The sequence below is a fragment of the Patagioenas fasciata genome, chromosome 1 (genome assembly GCF_037038585.1).
Source record: "Patagioenas fasciata isolate bPatFas1 chromosome 1, bPatFas1.hap1, whole genome shotgun sequence".
Taxonomy (NCBI): Eukaryota; Metazoa; Chordata; class Aves; order Columbiformes; family Columbidae; genus Patagioenas; species Patagioenas fasciata.
This window is the reverse complement of record NC_092520.1, coordinates 138,476,388-138,491,106: the sequence shown is the minus strand read 5'-3', so window position 1 is coordinate 138,491,106 and position 14,719 is coordinate 138,476,388. Positions and strand designations below refer to the sequence as shown.

The following is a 14,719-nucleotide window of genomic DNA, read 5'->3' as shown; positions in this document are numbered from 1 at the left end:
GTCCCAGATTGTAGGAGATCAAGAACTGCTGTGTTGCTCTTGCAGGCACTGAGCTGGATTTCAGGTGCTTGACTACATGCAGCCCAGTAACTTGGGTTTTAGTCTGCTTGTCAGGCAGTGTTTGCAAGAGTTCAGAGTGTATAATGACTGTTTTGGGGCTGGGCTCATCATCAAATGGAAAGGAGAAGCATCAGTTAAGGAGTATTTGTTGTTTGTGGGGTTTTTTTTGTTTGTTTTGGTTGTGTGTGTGTGTGGTTTTTTTTCTTTAGTATGTTTTTGGTTTTGTCTGCCCTCTGCTTTTTCTGTGACTAGGAAGTTTTCCCCATCATTATTTGAGAGGCAGGGAGTAGGTTTTCATTAGATGTAAACATAATGCTCAAATAATGTTCTTACTTTTGTAGAAAGTTACTTGCTTTATCTTCAGGATGTTCAGGCATCAGTGACTTGACTGGGCAAAGTCTAGTAAATAGGACTTTAAATGTTGTGTTTGTTTATGTCTTAATGATAAGGACTTGAAATGTTGTGGGTTTTTTTTTTCTTTTTCCTTTTAAATGGCATGTACTGGTTACGAAGTAAAAGTGGGAGGATAGTGGTCTGGTCTGAAGTTTTTAAATTTGGAATGGTACTTGAGGCTGAAGACTGGGGTCTTGCATTTTAAGTAGTCTCAAATTTGTAGAGGAGCAAAAGTGACTTTAACAATTGTTCTCTATCAGTAGAACCTCAAGGCTGGTGGGAAGATTATAACCACTGAACTTGAACTGTTTCTGACCTGAATTTAAAAGGAGATAGTTTAGAACTCCAGGAGTATCTTTTACCAGCGATGTACTGATCATCAAGTACTGAAATTCTGAAGTGCATCAAAGTTGTTTTTTGGTGTTTTGTTTTTTGCTTTCAGCCATTTAGTCTGTCAGTTTCAGAGTGGTTATGTGAAAGCTTATTTTACAATATTAGGATTTCAGTTATTGCCTTTTACAGGTAGCATTTCAGTAGTTTACAGTACTGTAGCACGTTTTCCTTTTCGCACTTTGTGTTACTGGGAAAAATCCTTGCAGTTTTCTCCATGATTTTCTTGTATCTTAAAGTGTTTTCATGAACTAAAGAGTAATCCTGCATTCATTTCCTGCATGTTGAAAATACAGATCTGAGCTGCTTTTGCATTCTTATTTTTCAGCTCTTCACTGATGGAATCACCAATAAACTAATTGGCTGCTACGTGGGTGACATAACAGATGATGTGGTTCTCGTTAGAATCTATGGCAATAAGACTGAGCTCTTAGTAGATCGGGATGAGGAAGTGAAGAGTTTCCGTGTGTTGCAGGCTCATGGCTGTGCACCTCAACTGTACTGTACTTTCAATAATGGCCTGTGCTACGAGTTCATGCAGGGAGAAGCACTGGATCCAGAGCATGTATGCAATCCAGATATTTTCAGGTAACCTTTATTATTATTTCATTATTCAAATTCTGTGCTGCATTTATAGTATTCTGTCAGGCTCAAAGGATCTCAAGCTTAGTTTATGAGCAGGCAGAGAAGAAATATTTCTATAACTCAGCACTAAGTTGATGTTCACACTCATGACAGCTGACAGTCCTCTGTCTTAGTTATCATGGTGTTTCAGTGCTGAACAAATGATCCTTTCTGCCTCCCCAGAAGACGATATACTCACTAGAGGTCTGTTAATTGTGAGTATTTAATACTTCCATATTACTGTTATGGAGATCACTTAACATGCTGGAGTTGTAGGGGGCTGGACTTGATTAAAGCGAGTACTCCCAGCTCTCTTTCTAGTACATCTTTTGTGAATAAGTTCAAGATAGGCTTCCATGGAGACAGATTTTTTTAAACTATTAGCAGTATACAGAAAGTGCTGATGTCTTAAGATTTTAGCTTTTCATATATGCACTAAAATTTATTTGCCTAACAATGGCAGCTAATTTAAGTCAACTCTTCTAAAGATAAGCAAGTTGAAGAGTAGACTGTAAATAAGGGTGAAGTATGCATGCTGTGTCTGAACTCCAGTCCTTCGAACTCCAGTCCTTCCTGCCTCCTCTCCCTTAACTAGTGCTGCTGATGACCTTTTGAGCCTTTACAGGTGCTACCCTATATCTGTGCTGCTCTTGTTTAAACCTCCTTGGATTCCCTTGCTGCATTTTTTACAGTTTTTCTGTTAAATATATTGTAGTTGTCTTCTCTTGTTGCTAGGATAAATATGACAAAGACTATTGTATCTACTGCAATTATAACATTAATTTAAAACTTTTTTTCTTTAGACTCATTACCAGACAGCTGGCTAAAATCCATACTATTCATGCACACAATGGATGGATCCCTAAATCTAATCTGTGGCTGAAGATGGGGAAATACTTCTCTCTCCTACCCACAGAATTTATGGATGAAGAAGTAAATAAAAGGTAGATATTTCATTATGTGATTTCCAGATTTCTCATTCTTTCTAGTGGAGAGGTAGAAGAATGTTTAAAAGGAAAAGTTTGGGTTACCATGTAATGTAGAAAGTGTGTAAAATTTTGAGTTTAGCCATACTCTTTATACTGAAGTAGCTATATAAATGTCAAATACAGTAAGGAAAAACTTTAAATTCATTTGGTATATTGCAGTTCTTGGTTTGATTGGGCACTCAATAGCCGCAGGGCAACGAAGATGATGAAGGGAGTGGAGCATCTCCCGTATGAGGAAAGGCTGAGCGAGCTGGGTCTCTTTAGCTTGGAGAAGAGGAGACTGAGAGGTGACCTTATTAATGTTTACAAATATATAAAGTGTGAGTGTCACGAGGATGGAGCCAGGCTCTTCTTGGTGACAACCCAACAGTAGGACAAGGGGTAGTGGGTTCGAACTGGAACACAAGAGGTTCCACTTAAATTTGAGAAGAAACTTCTTCTCAGTAAGGGTAACAGAATACTGGAACAGGCTGCCTGGGGGGCTTGTGAAGTCTCTTACTCTGTAGACATTCAAAACTCACCTGGACACCTTCCTGTGTAACCTCATCTAGGTGTTCCTGCTCCGGTGGAGGGATTGGACTAGATGATCTTTTGAGGTCCCTTCCAATCCCTAACATTCTGTGATTCTGTTATTCTGTAGTTTACTCTTTTTAAAGAACCAAGGTCAAGTGAAATACTTCTTGAGGCAGTTGTGTCTCAACAGCTTCTAAGAGATCTGTCAGTCTCCCAAACAGAGACCTATGTTCTGGGGTGAATACTGAAAGCATATTTCCTGGGATTGCACGAGTACTGCTTGTTGTTCATTCCCATCTGCACCTCTTAGCTCTCCTGTATTTGTCCAGTTTGTCCATAATTGCGTGGCATAAAAGTTAATGAAAGGCTGTTTTGTATGATGAGATGAACTCCCGAAGCATTTTCCAGAGGAGAAAAATGTTTTGGCTCGTTCTAGACTTGTACTATCATGGAGTTTCACATGGGTTTAAGGATTTAATTACAATTTATTTTCAGCATCCTGGTATAGCTCTTGTATTGTTCATCAAACTTTTTTCTTAGGAGCCTAACAAATTAAGATAGTATTTCTAAAGGGTTCTAGCATCAGTCACTGGAAGATTTGGATAAGAGGAATGGCAAAACTAGGCGCAATATTTTATTTTTACATTAACATAAAGTTTCTGTACTGTAATCTAAATCTTGAGTTGAAGACTTTTTCAGGGATTTGAGATCAAACTTTTATGTTAAAACTGTAATTTGGAGCTGTTTGTACAATATAATGAAACTTCATATCACTCAGTAAGTAGATTCCAGCTTTAAAACATTCTAAATAGAACTTCGAAATCACTGATGACAACTGCCCTTCTTGTTGCGTTGTAATTAAAGAATGATCTAGCAAAGTTGTTTGACATTGTTTCTTCTACAACATAACATTTGTAAGAAAACTGAGAAAATTTGAGTAGTTAATTGAAAGTCTAAAATAGAAAACGCCTACTGAAGCATGTTTATTGTGGCTAGACCTGAAAATGAGTCCTAATTTCCTTTGTATAGATACATATAGTACTTGCTATGCATTCTATTCGAAGGCAGTAATGTAGTGTGAGCAAAGTGAATGAAATTCATGCTATAACACTTGTAATCTTCACTCCTTAAAAAAAGTGTGCAGGATAGTGTTCAAGTTCTGCTCCCGATTTTTGGACTACTGTCAGTTTCACAGCACAAACAATCTTCAGAGAATTGGTTTTGGGAGGACAGAGGGAAATAATTGTTGTATTTTGACTGCCTTGGTGCCGGGCAAAAGTGTATTCTTGTTTGGGAGAAGGTCTATTGAATTATTTGAAATAAGAAGGTAGAGGAAAATAACTTGTTATTTCATTACAAATACTCGATATGGAACACATTTTACTAAATATTAACACTCAACACTTCTTTTACCTGAAAAGGTTTTTAAGTGACATTCCAAGTCCTCAAGTTCTTCAGGAAGAGATGGCCTGGATGAAGGAAAGGCTGTCAAATTTAGGATCGCCAGTGGTACTCTGTCACAATGACCTGTTGTGTAAGAATATTATTTACAACAAGAAACGAGGTAGGTATTGAACTAAACAGTAAGTAGTGGCTTAGTTTGTTTATGCTGTGATTGCATTTGTTACATCAGTAGTGTCATTTTACTGACTTTAACGAGCAAACTCAATTTGAGCTTTCAAGACCCGATGTAGTGGTAGTGATAACTGTGCAAATCTTAAGTTTCTTGATTAACTAATTCTCATCTATATGTTACTGTACAGATGAAGAATGTTTGTGTTCCTTGCTTTATTTTAATGAATTTGTTAATCCCTAGTCTGCCTGTATGACTAGGCTTCAAAGTGTGTATTTGTTTGTTAACTCTATTCCAGTCATATAAAGCTTGTCAGAAGACGAGTCCTACAAGGATAGAAAATAACATGAAGATATTATCTTCTATAGCATGTGTGTTGTTCTGATTTTTTGATTGTTGGAAGACACCTTCATAATTAAGTATCTTAATGATACTTAAAACTACACTCTGACTCAATTTATTTCCTCCATGAGGTACATAGGTATCTTAAAGATTTCTACTGTAAATATATACTTTAAGCAGTTGTAGGCAGTACATGTCTTAGCAGAGATGAAATACATTTTTGTTTTTTTGATTATAATAAGTTTAACTCATAATTCATGTTATTAAAGAATGCCTTAACTAAAAATCTATAAAGCTTCTGTATAAACCCACTGTTTTTTATTCCTGGATTTTAGTGGTTTGAGGTTCGGTTACTAAATAAATCAGTTAAACAGGTTATTGAAACAAACTTGTGACACTAAAATTACCATGGTGCAGTAAGAATGCACAACTTTCCTCCCATCTCAAACACCTGAGCTCAGCTGAGTGCAACAAATTATTCCAGCTAGGTGAAGATTTTCTTTTGAAGTGAGGATGACACATTCCTTCTAGTAGCTTCGTATTTGTTTGTGACAGTTTGATAACACTGTTGGTATGTAAGCCAAAAGCATATGAAGTAAATGACTATGAATTGAACTGGAGTATTCTCCATGAGTCATAATTGGTCTTCGACCTTTTAAGTTTATATGCCTTAATTTCTTAATAAAAACTAAAAAAAAAAAAAAAAAATATGCTGGAGTTGGTTCTAGTATGAAAACTGGCTGTGTATGTGTAACCAATTTCTGCATCAGATATGCACTGAATGCATGTAAATTGAGAAAATAAAGTCTTTTAGTGGCTTGTATACAAGTTTCCCCCAAGTGATACAATTCTGAAGGGAATTGCTAGCACTTCTATAGATATATACGTACACATATATATACATACCTGTACAGTGCTATTAACAGCAGTATTAAATTCTAAGAATTCACTATGTAAGTTCAGCAGTTTTATGTAGTTACAATGGTAAGTTATAGTTCTGCTTAAAAACAGGAGGGTGGGGAAAGCATGAAAGGTATGCAAAAAAAAAAAAACCAAAAACAAAAACCCAACAAACAACAAAACAGCTTGTGGTCTGAAACACATTGAAGTTGTGATACTGTGGCACCAAATATAAATCTGTTGTTTTTTTCAGTGCTGAAGCTACCTTGAGTTTTAGCATTCCATAACAGACCCATTGAGGTAAAAGTAACTTTATAGTCACTTTTCATAGTAGAACCATGCTGGGGGAAAATAAATAAATCAAAGAGTTCCTTTGGAGGCTCACTATCACAGTCAATAGGCTTGAAGTTCCTACTTGTAAAACAAATGCTATATGCTTTTCTTTTTGTAAACAGAATGAAGGAAAAAAACAATGCCAGCAGTGCATCACTTATGAGCAATCCTACAATAACGAGTGTGTGAGTGCTTAGTGTTTGGGAACAGGGTGGGGAGGAGGGAAGTGCATAAAGCACTCTGGCTTCGGGCTCGCTGTAAACATCTTGGGGGGGGAAATTACTTGGAAATATGAAACACATATTTATTAAACTTAAGTTTGAATGTTGCACATCTACTGTGTTCTAGAACTTCTACAATCTGGGTACAACTGGTACTGTTTTCATAGTAACCAAACCTCAATGCCATCTGTAGAGTATTTGTTGCTTGAAAACTGTTTCTTACAGTTACATTTTACAGAGCAAAAAGTATCAATCTGTCAGTACAATCTTCAGATGAGGAACATGATTTTGGAATTGGAACCTTAGCTTTTAACTGTAAATAAACATGTATTGCTGGAATTCTACTTAGGAGAGCAAAAGTTTTTATTGATATACAGATAAATTTGCAAGAGCACAAAATAGAATCTTTCAAGATATACTTTAAGTATGGCATCAAACAGTATGAAGGCAGTTCAAAGCTTTGGTGATGCTGTACTCTTACTAAATTTACTCTTTTGTCTAGAAAGGCTCATGTGTATCAAAAAGACCTTGGTTGACCCTAAGCTGGAACTGAAGAGAGGATCAGTCTTCTAGACAACTACTAATTTTTTTTCTCCCTTCCCAGTAAAGTTTGAGCAAAGCTGGTAGCATCTATCTGGCTTTTCAGAAGCTGACAAAAAATAACTCACTGTATTTATCATTTTGTTTGTGAATGCTTAATTTGCACATTTACTAGGTGTGGGGTGGGTGTGTGTATATATTTTTTTTTTTAAGTTGCAGACTATAGATACATACTAGGACTCCTGTCCAATGTAGTTAGAATGATTGTGGTTTGTCCCAGTGCTTTGCTTTAGACTTGTACTCTGCATTAAATTCATGCTAGATTTGCAAACCCAAAAGAAAAATCATAGTTTTGCCACATGCTGCTTTTATGAAGAATCAGTCTCTTCCCTAAATTTTATTTATGAGACTGGAATAGAATGTTGAGTGCTAGCTTCATTTAATGGAGTGTCACTCGTCTTATTTGAGTTTGTTCATGCTGTGGCTCAGAGGACTCTGCCTCTTGCTGTTTCATTAATGTCCGCTTGCAGTCACTCAGGATATGAAAATTTGCAAGTGTTACTTTATATAACTTATAATTATCAGTGTGAACCTCTCTTTGAAGGATACAACTAAGAGCTTCATGTTGCTCTTAATTACAATTTGGACATCAAGATAGTCAAAATATGCTTGATGCTTGGTACTGCTTCTTTGTAGACTTTGTGTTCTGATGCTCTTAAAGTTTGGTATTTTTTTTTTCAATATGACTTGGAAGTTTCCAAAAATACCTGATGTTTTAAGAGTATTCAAATACTTGCTATTCAATAAGACCAAGTATCAGTATTCTTTTGTCAATATCTGTTTGTGCTCTTTTTGAATGTATTAAAATCACCTACCAGGAAGTTAAGTGGTAGATGGCTAGTTTTGTTCTGTTTATTCCCTCTGCCTACCCAATGTTTTCTATGATCTTTGGTAGGAGTCTGTGGGTGCTCAGTGCTTCTGAAGACTGAGGTATGTTTAAGGCTTCTGGTTTTGATCTAAAAAACTTTCCTTTTTTTTTTTTTTGCAGAGGTATATTGGGTATTTATAGCTAAAATTATTCTTTGGGTATATGACCCATTTGTGAATTTTTGAGTATGTTCATAGCATAGATCATTGTCTTTACTGAAGCTGTCTTCTAGGGCCTCAGTGCCTCACCTGATGAGCAGGATGGGACGGAACTCAGGATACATCATTCTGCTGTGGTAACTACAGCTGGGACTTGCACGTCGGAAGTGCTTACCTTATCAAGCTGTCAAAAATGAAGAGCAGCTAGAAACAGAGGTGTCATTGGCCTCCTATCTTTCAGTTCACTGAGGAGATCCAACAGATGTCCTCTTGACTACTACTTGATCTATTTAAAAGATGAATTTCTGGCATATGGAACACAACGTGTATTCCATTTCATGTATTTATGTAGTTTTCATGGATTACATTGCATGTTGTCTACATTAGTAGACCCCTTGATGAAAGGAGTGCTTTTCAACTTGAAGTGTTCAATACTCTTGATGTCTCTATTCCTGTTGATAACACTAGTTTCTCCAGAGAGTTGATAGAGCTTAATTTTAAATCATGTCTCACTTCAATAAAATACAAATGCACCTTGACTAGTGTCTCTTGTTAGTCTGCCTGCCCCCTGTGAAACCAGCCGGGTGTACAAATTCTTTATATGTACTAAAAACCCCAAAACAAAAGCTAGCTGCTTAACTACTAGTGTAAGCCATATCTTTTAGAAGTGGCTTTCCTATGTATAATCTACATATGAATCCTATATGAACTGCAGTAAATCTTAAAAGCAACTTCTAATACTGTAGATATTTAAATAACCAATGCAGAGCTGCTTCTGCTTCTAAAACAAGGTAGCTGAGACATGTGTGCATTTGTGAAGTGGCAGGCTTAGAGTTTTTGCTTTCTTTCAGTTTCACAAAGAACTGTGCATCTTTGAGTGTTTCATGCAGAAATTAAACTTTGGGTTGAGTTCTGCTGTAGCCTAAGTCTGAAAGAGATCAGTAAAAATGCAGGACTTTTAAACTTTGAACTTTTGTCTTATTGAATGTGAGTTTGCCAGATTTTCTTCATCTGCTAGAGTTAAGTATGCTATTGTTGCTACCATGGGGTGGTACGTATTGTGCTGCTTGTGCACTGAGTGGAGGTCTATCGTGTCACTTGTTCACAGGCATTTCCCCATGGAAGAGTGCCTGGTGACAACCTCATGTGTATCGTGTTAGATTCAATTTCTTATTGTGCATAATGTCACTTATATCTGCAATTAAGTTTTAAATGTTAGGTGTACTTAAAAATGCATGAATGCACATAGGTATAGTCAAGATGAAATTTGTACATAAAAGAAATTCAAAGTATTTCTTATGTTGATATCTTGCAAGTAGACTTTTACCTGCCATGTCTGTATTTTACATGGGGGAGAAAGGAAAACCTTCTGAATATGAGCAATATCAAATGTTGGTGTGTGTAGGGGGAGGAACTTCAAGAGGTCAGCTGCGTGGCAGAATACTAACCAGGGTTGGGCTGTGCATTTTCATTGGCTTGTAACTTTCAGGTGTTTCTTTTTAAAAGTAATACTAAAGAACAGTAGGAAATGCAAGCCTATGTGGTACATGAGTCTGCCAGTCAAGCAGTGGCAGAAGTTAATCTTTGACAACATTATAACATCTTGGCTGCAGCTGCTGTAAAACTTCTTGTCCCTTCAGAGTTCTAGAGAACCTCAATTTTCTGTTGCCAAGAAGATTTTCCTGGGAGGAGCTTGCCATTCTGCAGGCCATTTTCATGTTTGTCAGAACCTAAAAAGTTTAATCTCGTAACCTTGGTAAGCAATCCTCTTTCTGTGGAAGTAAGGGTAAGCTCTGACTTGGAGGATTGTGACTAAGTGATTTTGTTTGTGTTGTGGGGTATAACTTAACAGAAGTGCTCAGGCAAGAAGATTTATGTATCTGGAAAATAGTGTTGGTATTTCAAATATGGTAAAGATGAACGGTATATATACATACAAGGAACACTTCTAACAAAGTTGTTCTGTGATAACTTTGGCCAGGACATTTGTCTGGCAAAGCTATTGCGTTTGATATGTGCAATATCCATTAATCATAAAGAAGCAGTATGTTAGACACTTAAAATCCTTAGTCTAGGAAATACTTAACATTATTCTTGATTTTTGTTTGTTTTTGTTAATTGGAGTTACGATAGTTAGCATTAGTATATGTTAGATGCTTGTAGTCCTGCTAAGATGATGTTCATTGTAGTAGAAGGAGTTTGTTGAATAAATATGCAGCTAGTCATCAAAAGAATGGGTGTAGTGAGGGAGAAGGATGCAATTGTGAAAATTACCCATTTCAGCCTAGCAGTGGGAAATATAAGGTTTTACATTTTAATGTTCTAGTGTGAACAATGCTTAAGTTAACCCATTGCTTCATTTTCTGATATTTTCAGTAATTTTGCTGGTTTCTCTTAAAATACAAGAGTTCTAGTTTTACCAAATCCGTCCTGTTTATGTCTTGACTGATGTACTGTAGACATTCTTGAGCAGGTTCAATGCTGTATTACCTGGAGTGAAGCATTTTCCTTAGCTTTGCTATAGGTAAATGTAATTTGGAGACATCTAGGGCTATTTGCTGCTTTACCAGTCCTTGTTTACATATCACTATGTAGTTTCAAGGACTTGAGGATTGTCTTCTGGTTTCTTGAAATTTGTTAAAGCAGCTAAAAAAAAAAGCAGCAGTTAATAATAGTCTTGCTTTGCGAGTGTGATTGGGGGAAACAAGAAATATCAACATGTTGCCACGTGTTAGTCCACTGTGGTTTTATACTTGTTTTAGAGTAAACAAGACTGTTCTTTAAGCAGGAGATGAATTTATCTGCTGTTTCTACATAAAGTTTAAATAAAGGATCTTCTACTATATTTCTTGTTTTGAAGGTAAGGGATGCCCTCATGTGGTAAACGTTAAAATTGAAATTCTGCTATTCAGAGTTTAAAAATTGAGAACTGTAATCTCCAGGTAGTTATTTAAGAGGTTTCTTGAATGAATATTCAAGGAAATCTCATATAATAAAAATCACAGCCTTACCCTGGAATGTCTGAATATACATAATGGGGCATAAGTAAGATGGGTGTGTGGTTTAGTTTAGTTTTGTTTTTTCCTTGAAAACTTCAAAGGACAACAAAGGCTTAGGGCTGTGACTTCATTTGATATGAATTCTGATGTTGCTGCTCTTGTGTCTCACATAGGTGATGTGCAGTTCATAGACTATGAGTACTCTGGATACAACTACCTGGCTTATGACATTGGAAATCACTTCAATGAATTTGCAGGTAAAAATTAGATTTCTGACGTAAAGGTAAACTGATTTTATAGAAGTGCTTGTTCCTGTACATTCTTTTTCTTCCTTTATATATCTAGATACATTTATATAGCTGTTCTTGTGATGGTATCAAACTGTGTTAATGTCTCATCTTGCAGGTTGATTAATGCCCTTCCTTTGCAGCTCTGTTAACCCAGAAGTGGGAGTGTCATGTCCTAAATTTTGGCAGTTAGGTAAATACAGAACCCGTAGCTTTCACAGTATCCTCCTGTGAAATGACACAGCAGGGTCTCAACACACTGTAATGGAATACTATAGATGTAACTTTTACAGAGTAGATATATATTGAGAATATGCTGTGTGGTAGACATATGGGTTTTTTTGGTGGCTTTGTATGTGTGTACCAAGTACTTGCCCTTGAGTCATGTCCTGAAATGAGAAGTAAAGGTTAAGACTCTGTGGTAGGAAAAAGGTGGGATTTTAGGAAAAATGTGTTGGTAGATTCATTCCTTTACTTGTTCAAATTGTTGTGATGAATGCTTATTCCGTTTACTCCGTTAAACAGAAATAACCTTGTGTGTGCTGTATTATTTCAGAAAATGGGGCAACAGGAAAAAACGTAGTAGGGAAGTGCAATATGGTGAAATTAGGAGCCCTAGACTACCACTCGTTTCACGAACAATGTTAAGTCTAAATAACTTTACCAAATATACACTCTGATTTTTTTTAATGTAAGTATTTATAAAGTGAGTTCAGTTATTTGCAAAATATATTTGAGACCTTTTGATTTTTTTCTTCTTGGACTTCTAAGAGTCTGATGATATCTTTATAGAGCTAAGTGTAGTAAGATGGCTAAACACGCATACCTTTTTTTTTGCCTATGAAGAACAGTTGTACTTCACCTCTGCTGTTCTTTTTCCATCCAGTAAAAATCTGTTGGTTTGCTGTAGGTTTAAAAAAAAAAAAAAAGAAAAAAAAAAAGTGACTCTGGCACAGGAAAAGGGTTTAGGTGATAGGAGATTGCACTCTTCATAAATAAGACTTAGGGAGAATTCTGAAATCCCCTGGGAATGATAGCTAGTGGAAGCAACTGTGATCCATGTTTGGGACTCCTGACAGGATCCATATGGCCTGTGATTAAGCATCTCCAGTACAGGTATAAAAATAGAACAAAAAAGTATGTTTATGGAGGTAAGACTTCTAATTCTACCAATACCTTGTAGAGAAGAGAGGTAGACTTCTCATAAATTTTTAATCTCAGAAATGTGAGCTTGGTTTGTGATTGTATATATGTCTGGATTCAGATTTGGATATTGTTGCATACAAGTCCATTTTCCTGTGAAATGTGTAATACTTTATATGGGTGCAAGGGCTTGTTTCATAGTGCAAATAGTTTTTGTTGAGGCTTTTCTCAGATCCAAACTTGTTGAATTTCAAAATTCAAGTAGAGCATGTATGTGGCTGAAAACATACAGGATAAATCTTTATGCTGAATGCTCTGATTCATGCGTGAGAAATTCTTGCCAACATCTAACTGATAAAATTGGGTCGAAGTAAAACCACCGAAGTTTGTCCACATCAATTTGTACATGTGTGTTGGGGACAGGGAGCAGGGGAAGCAGTCCAGTAATGTGATTCTAATGATCTTTTTAGACACAGTAATGTTCTAATAGATATTTTTTTTTCTCTAGGGGTAAATGAGGTAGACTACAGCCTCTATCCTAACAGAAAATTACAGGAACAATGGCTGAGATCTTACCTTGAGGCCTACAAAGAATATAAAGGATTTGGCACAGAAGTCAGTGAAAAAGAAGTGGAAGTTCTATATGTCCAAGTCAATCAGTTTGCACTGGTAAATAACAAACTGTTGATTAGAATATATTAAATGCTGTAGAGAAGTTTGCTACCCTATGGACAAATGTAATTGCCAGTTTTTCACTGAGTGCTCCTTAGCTTGTTCTATGGAACCTTTGTTATTTTGTGTGTTAAAGAAAAAAAAAATGAGACTAGCTTTTAGCAAGTATTTCTATTGACTGTTTATTGATCTGGCAAGTTCCTGAGTTAGCTTGAGCTTATGGTGGGTTTGTGTTGAACTCTTACAAGTAATGGTAAGAAGACAGAAGAAGAGCATGATAGCGCTTCATAAAGATATATAGACCTTGTGACTCTGAAAGCCTTTTTAAAGATGGTAACATTTTGTTAGAGTGAAACTAGGATACTTTGTGGGTATTTTAATTTTTTTCAGGTGATTAGGTCACTGGAGACTTTCAGTACTACCTTAAATCTTTCCTTGCCCGCAGTGTCTTGACAAGCAGGGAGTTGCTTTCAGATTTGTTTTTTAGTCACCTTAGTGGTTTAAGTTGTAGGGAACTGAGCACGCAGTCTCCTGTAGCTCCCCAGAAGTTCTGTCTGTCTGTACAGTGTGAGGGCTGGCTGTTTGAGTCTGTTCCCTGTTACTCCTGTATCTTATTCATTATACGCTGTCTCCTGCCTTTCACTCTGTCTTTCCCAGACTTCAGATGTAAAAGTTTCACTCCCTCGTTCTTTCCCTTTGAAAGGATGGAGTGAGTTCAATTTTGATCTGCCTTTAGAAAATTCCACCTGGCTGCTTTGCCTCATCCTTCAGAGGGGAAAAAAAAAATCAGGTGTAATTGCTGGAGATAAAATAAGTAGTCATATTGGTGTGTTACTGAGTCCTTGAATGCCCTGATTATGTATACTGTTAAAAGCAGGTTGAAGATGTCTTCTCTTCCCCCTTCCCCCAGCTTTGTGCAGTTCCCAAAGGTAATTTAGAGGTTCAGGTTATTTTTCTCAGGTGTCTTGTTCTGCTTAGAGAATTTAACAAGAAATTTTGCAGCAAAAGTGCCTTTTACCCAACAGCTAGATAACTTGATTTTGCTTTTTCCTCAAGAATAAAATACCAAACTATTCATAGGAGCACTAGGACTAAGAAACCAGCTTGACCTTATTTCAGTCTTCTTTCTGACTAATCCAAGCATACCTGTTTATGGTAATAACTTGGATTTTTCTAGCGAAAAGGTAGTGGTTGCAGTGAGGAAATGCAGTTCACGTTTTAGGAAGATGATTATTAAATAAGCCCTTAAAAATACCAGCTTTTTTTCCCATTATTCTTTAAAAATCTGTATTGTCAACTGTTACTGTTAAATTCAACTGTCTCATTCATTTAGGAAAGTTAGATCTGCAATTAAGTAGGCTGGTGGTCTGTTTCAAAATATATAGCATTGTTTTGTCAGTTTTAAACTATGGTCATGTTAATGTTTAAGAGGATAGAGTTCTGTTTAGAGAACAGATCAAGGCCTACCTATAGACCACACATTATGCACAAATGCTGACACAAATACTCTTGTGCCAGTTGATGTGGGAAGCTTTTTTAAGAGTAAATATGAACTAAAGTTAATGGATGCTGGTGTAAAATCCCAAACTGCTCACTATCAGGTGAAGTTATCTAACTAGAGGTACAAAAAAGATTCACATATAAAGTGTACATA

General features: G+C 36.4%; 1 protein-coding gene across 1 annotated transcript in view; it reads left to right on the top strand.

Moving 5' to 3' along the window:
- Positions 1-14,719, top strand: part of ETNK1 (ethanolamine kinase 1) — a 34,672-nt gene that overhangs the window by 11,005 nt on the left and 8,948 nt on the right. Inside the window, exons 2-6 of the mRNA XM_065846412.2 lie at positions 1,172-1,431; positions 2,271-2,411; positions 4,391-4,533; positions 11,137-11,220; positions 12,902-13,062. Of these exons, the coding sequence (XP_065702484.2) occupies positions 1,172-1,431; positions 2,271-2,411; positions 4,391-4,533; positions 11,137-11,220; positions 12,902-13,062 (789 nt within the window). The remainder of the gene's footprint in view (positions 1-1,171; positions 1,432-2,270; positions 2,412-4,390; positions 4,534-11,136; positions 11,221-12,901; positions 13,063-14,719) is intronic.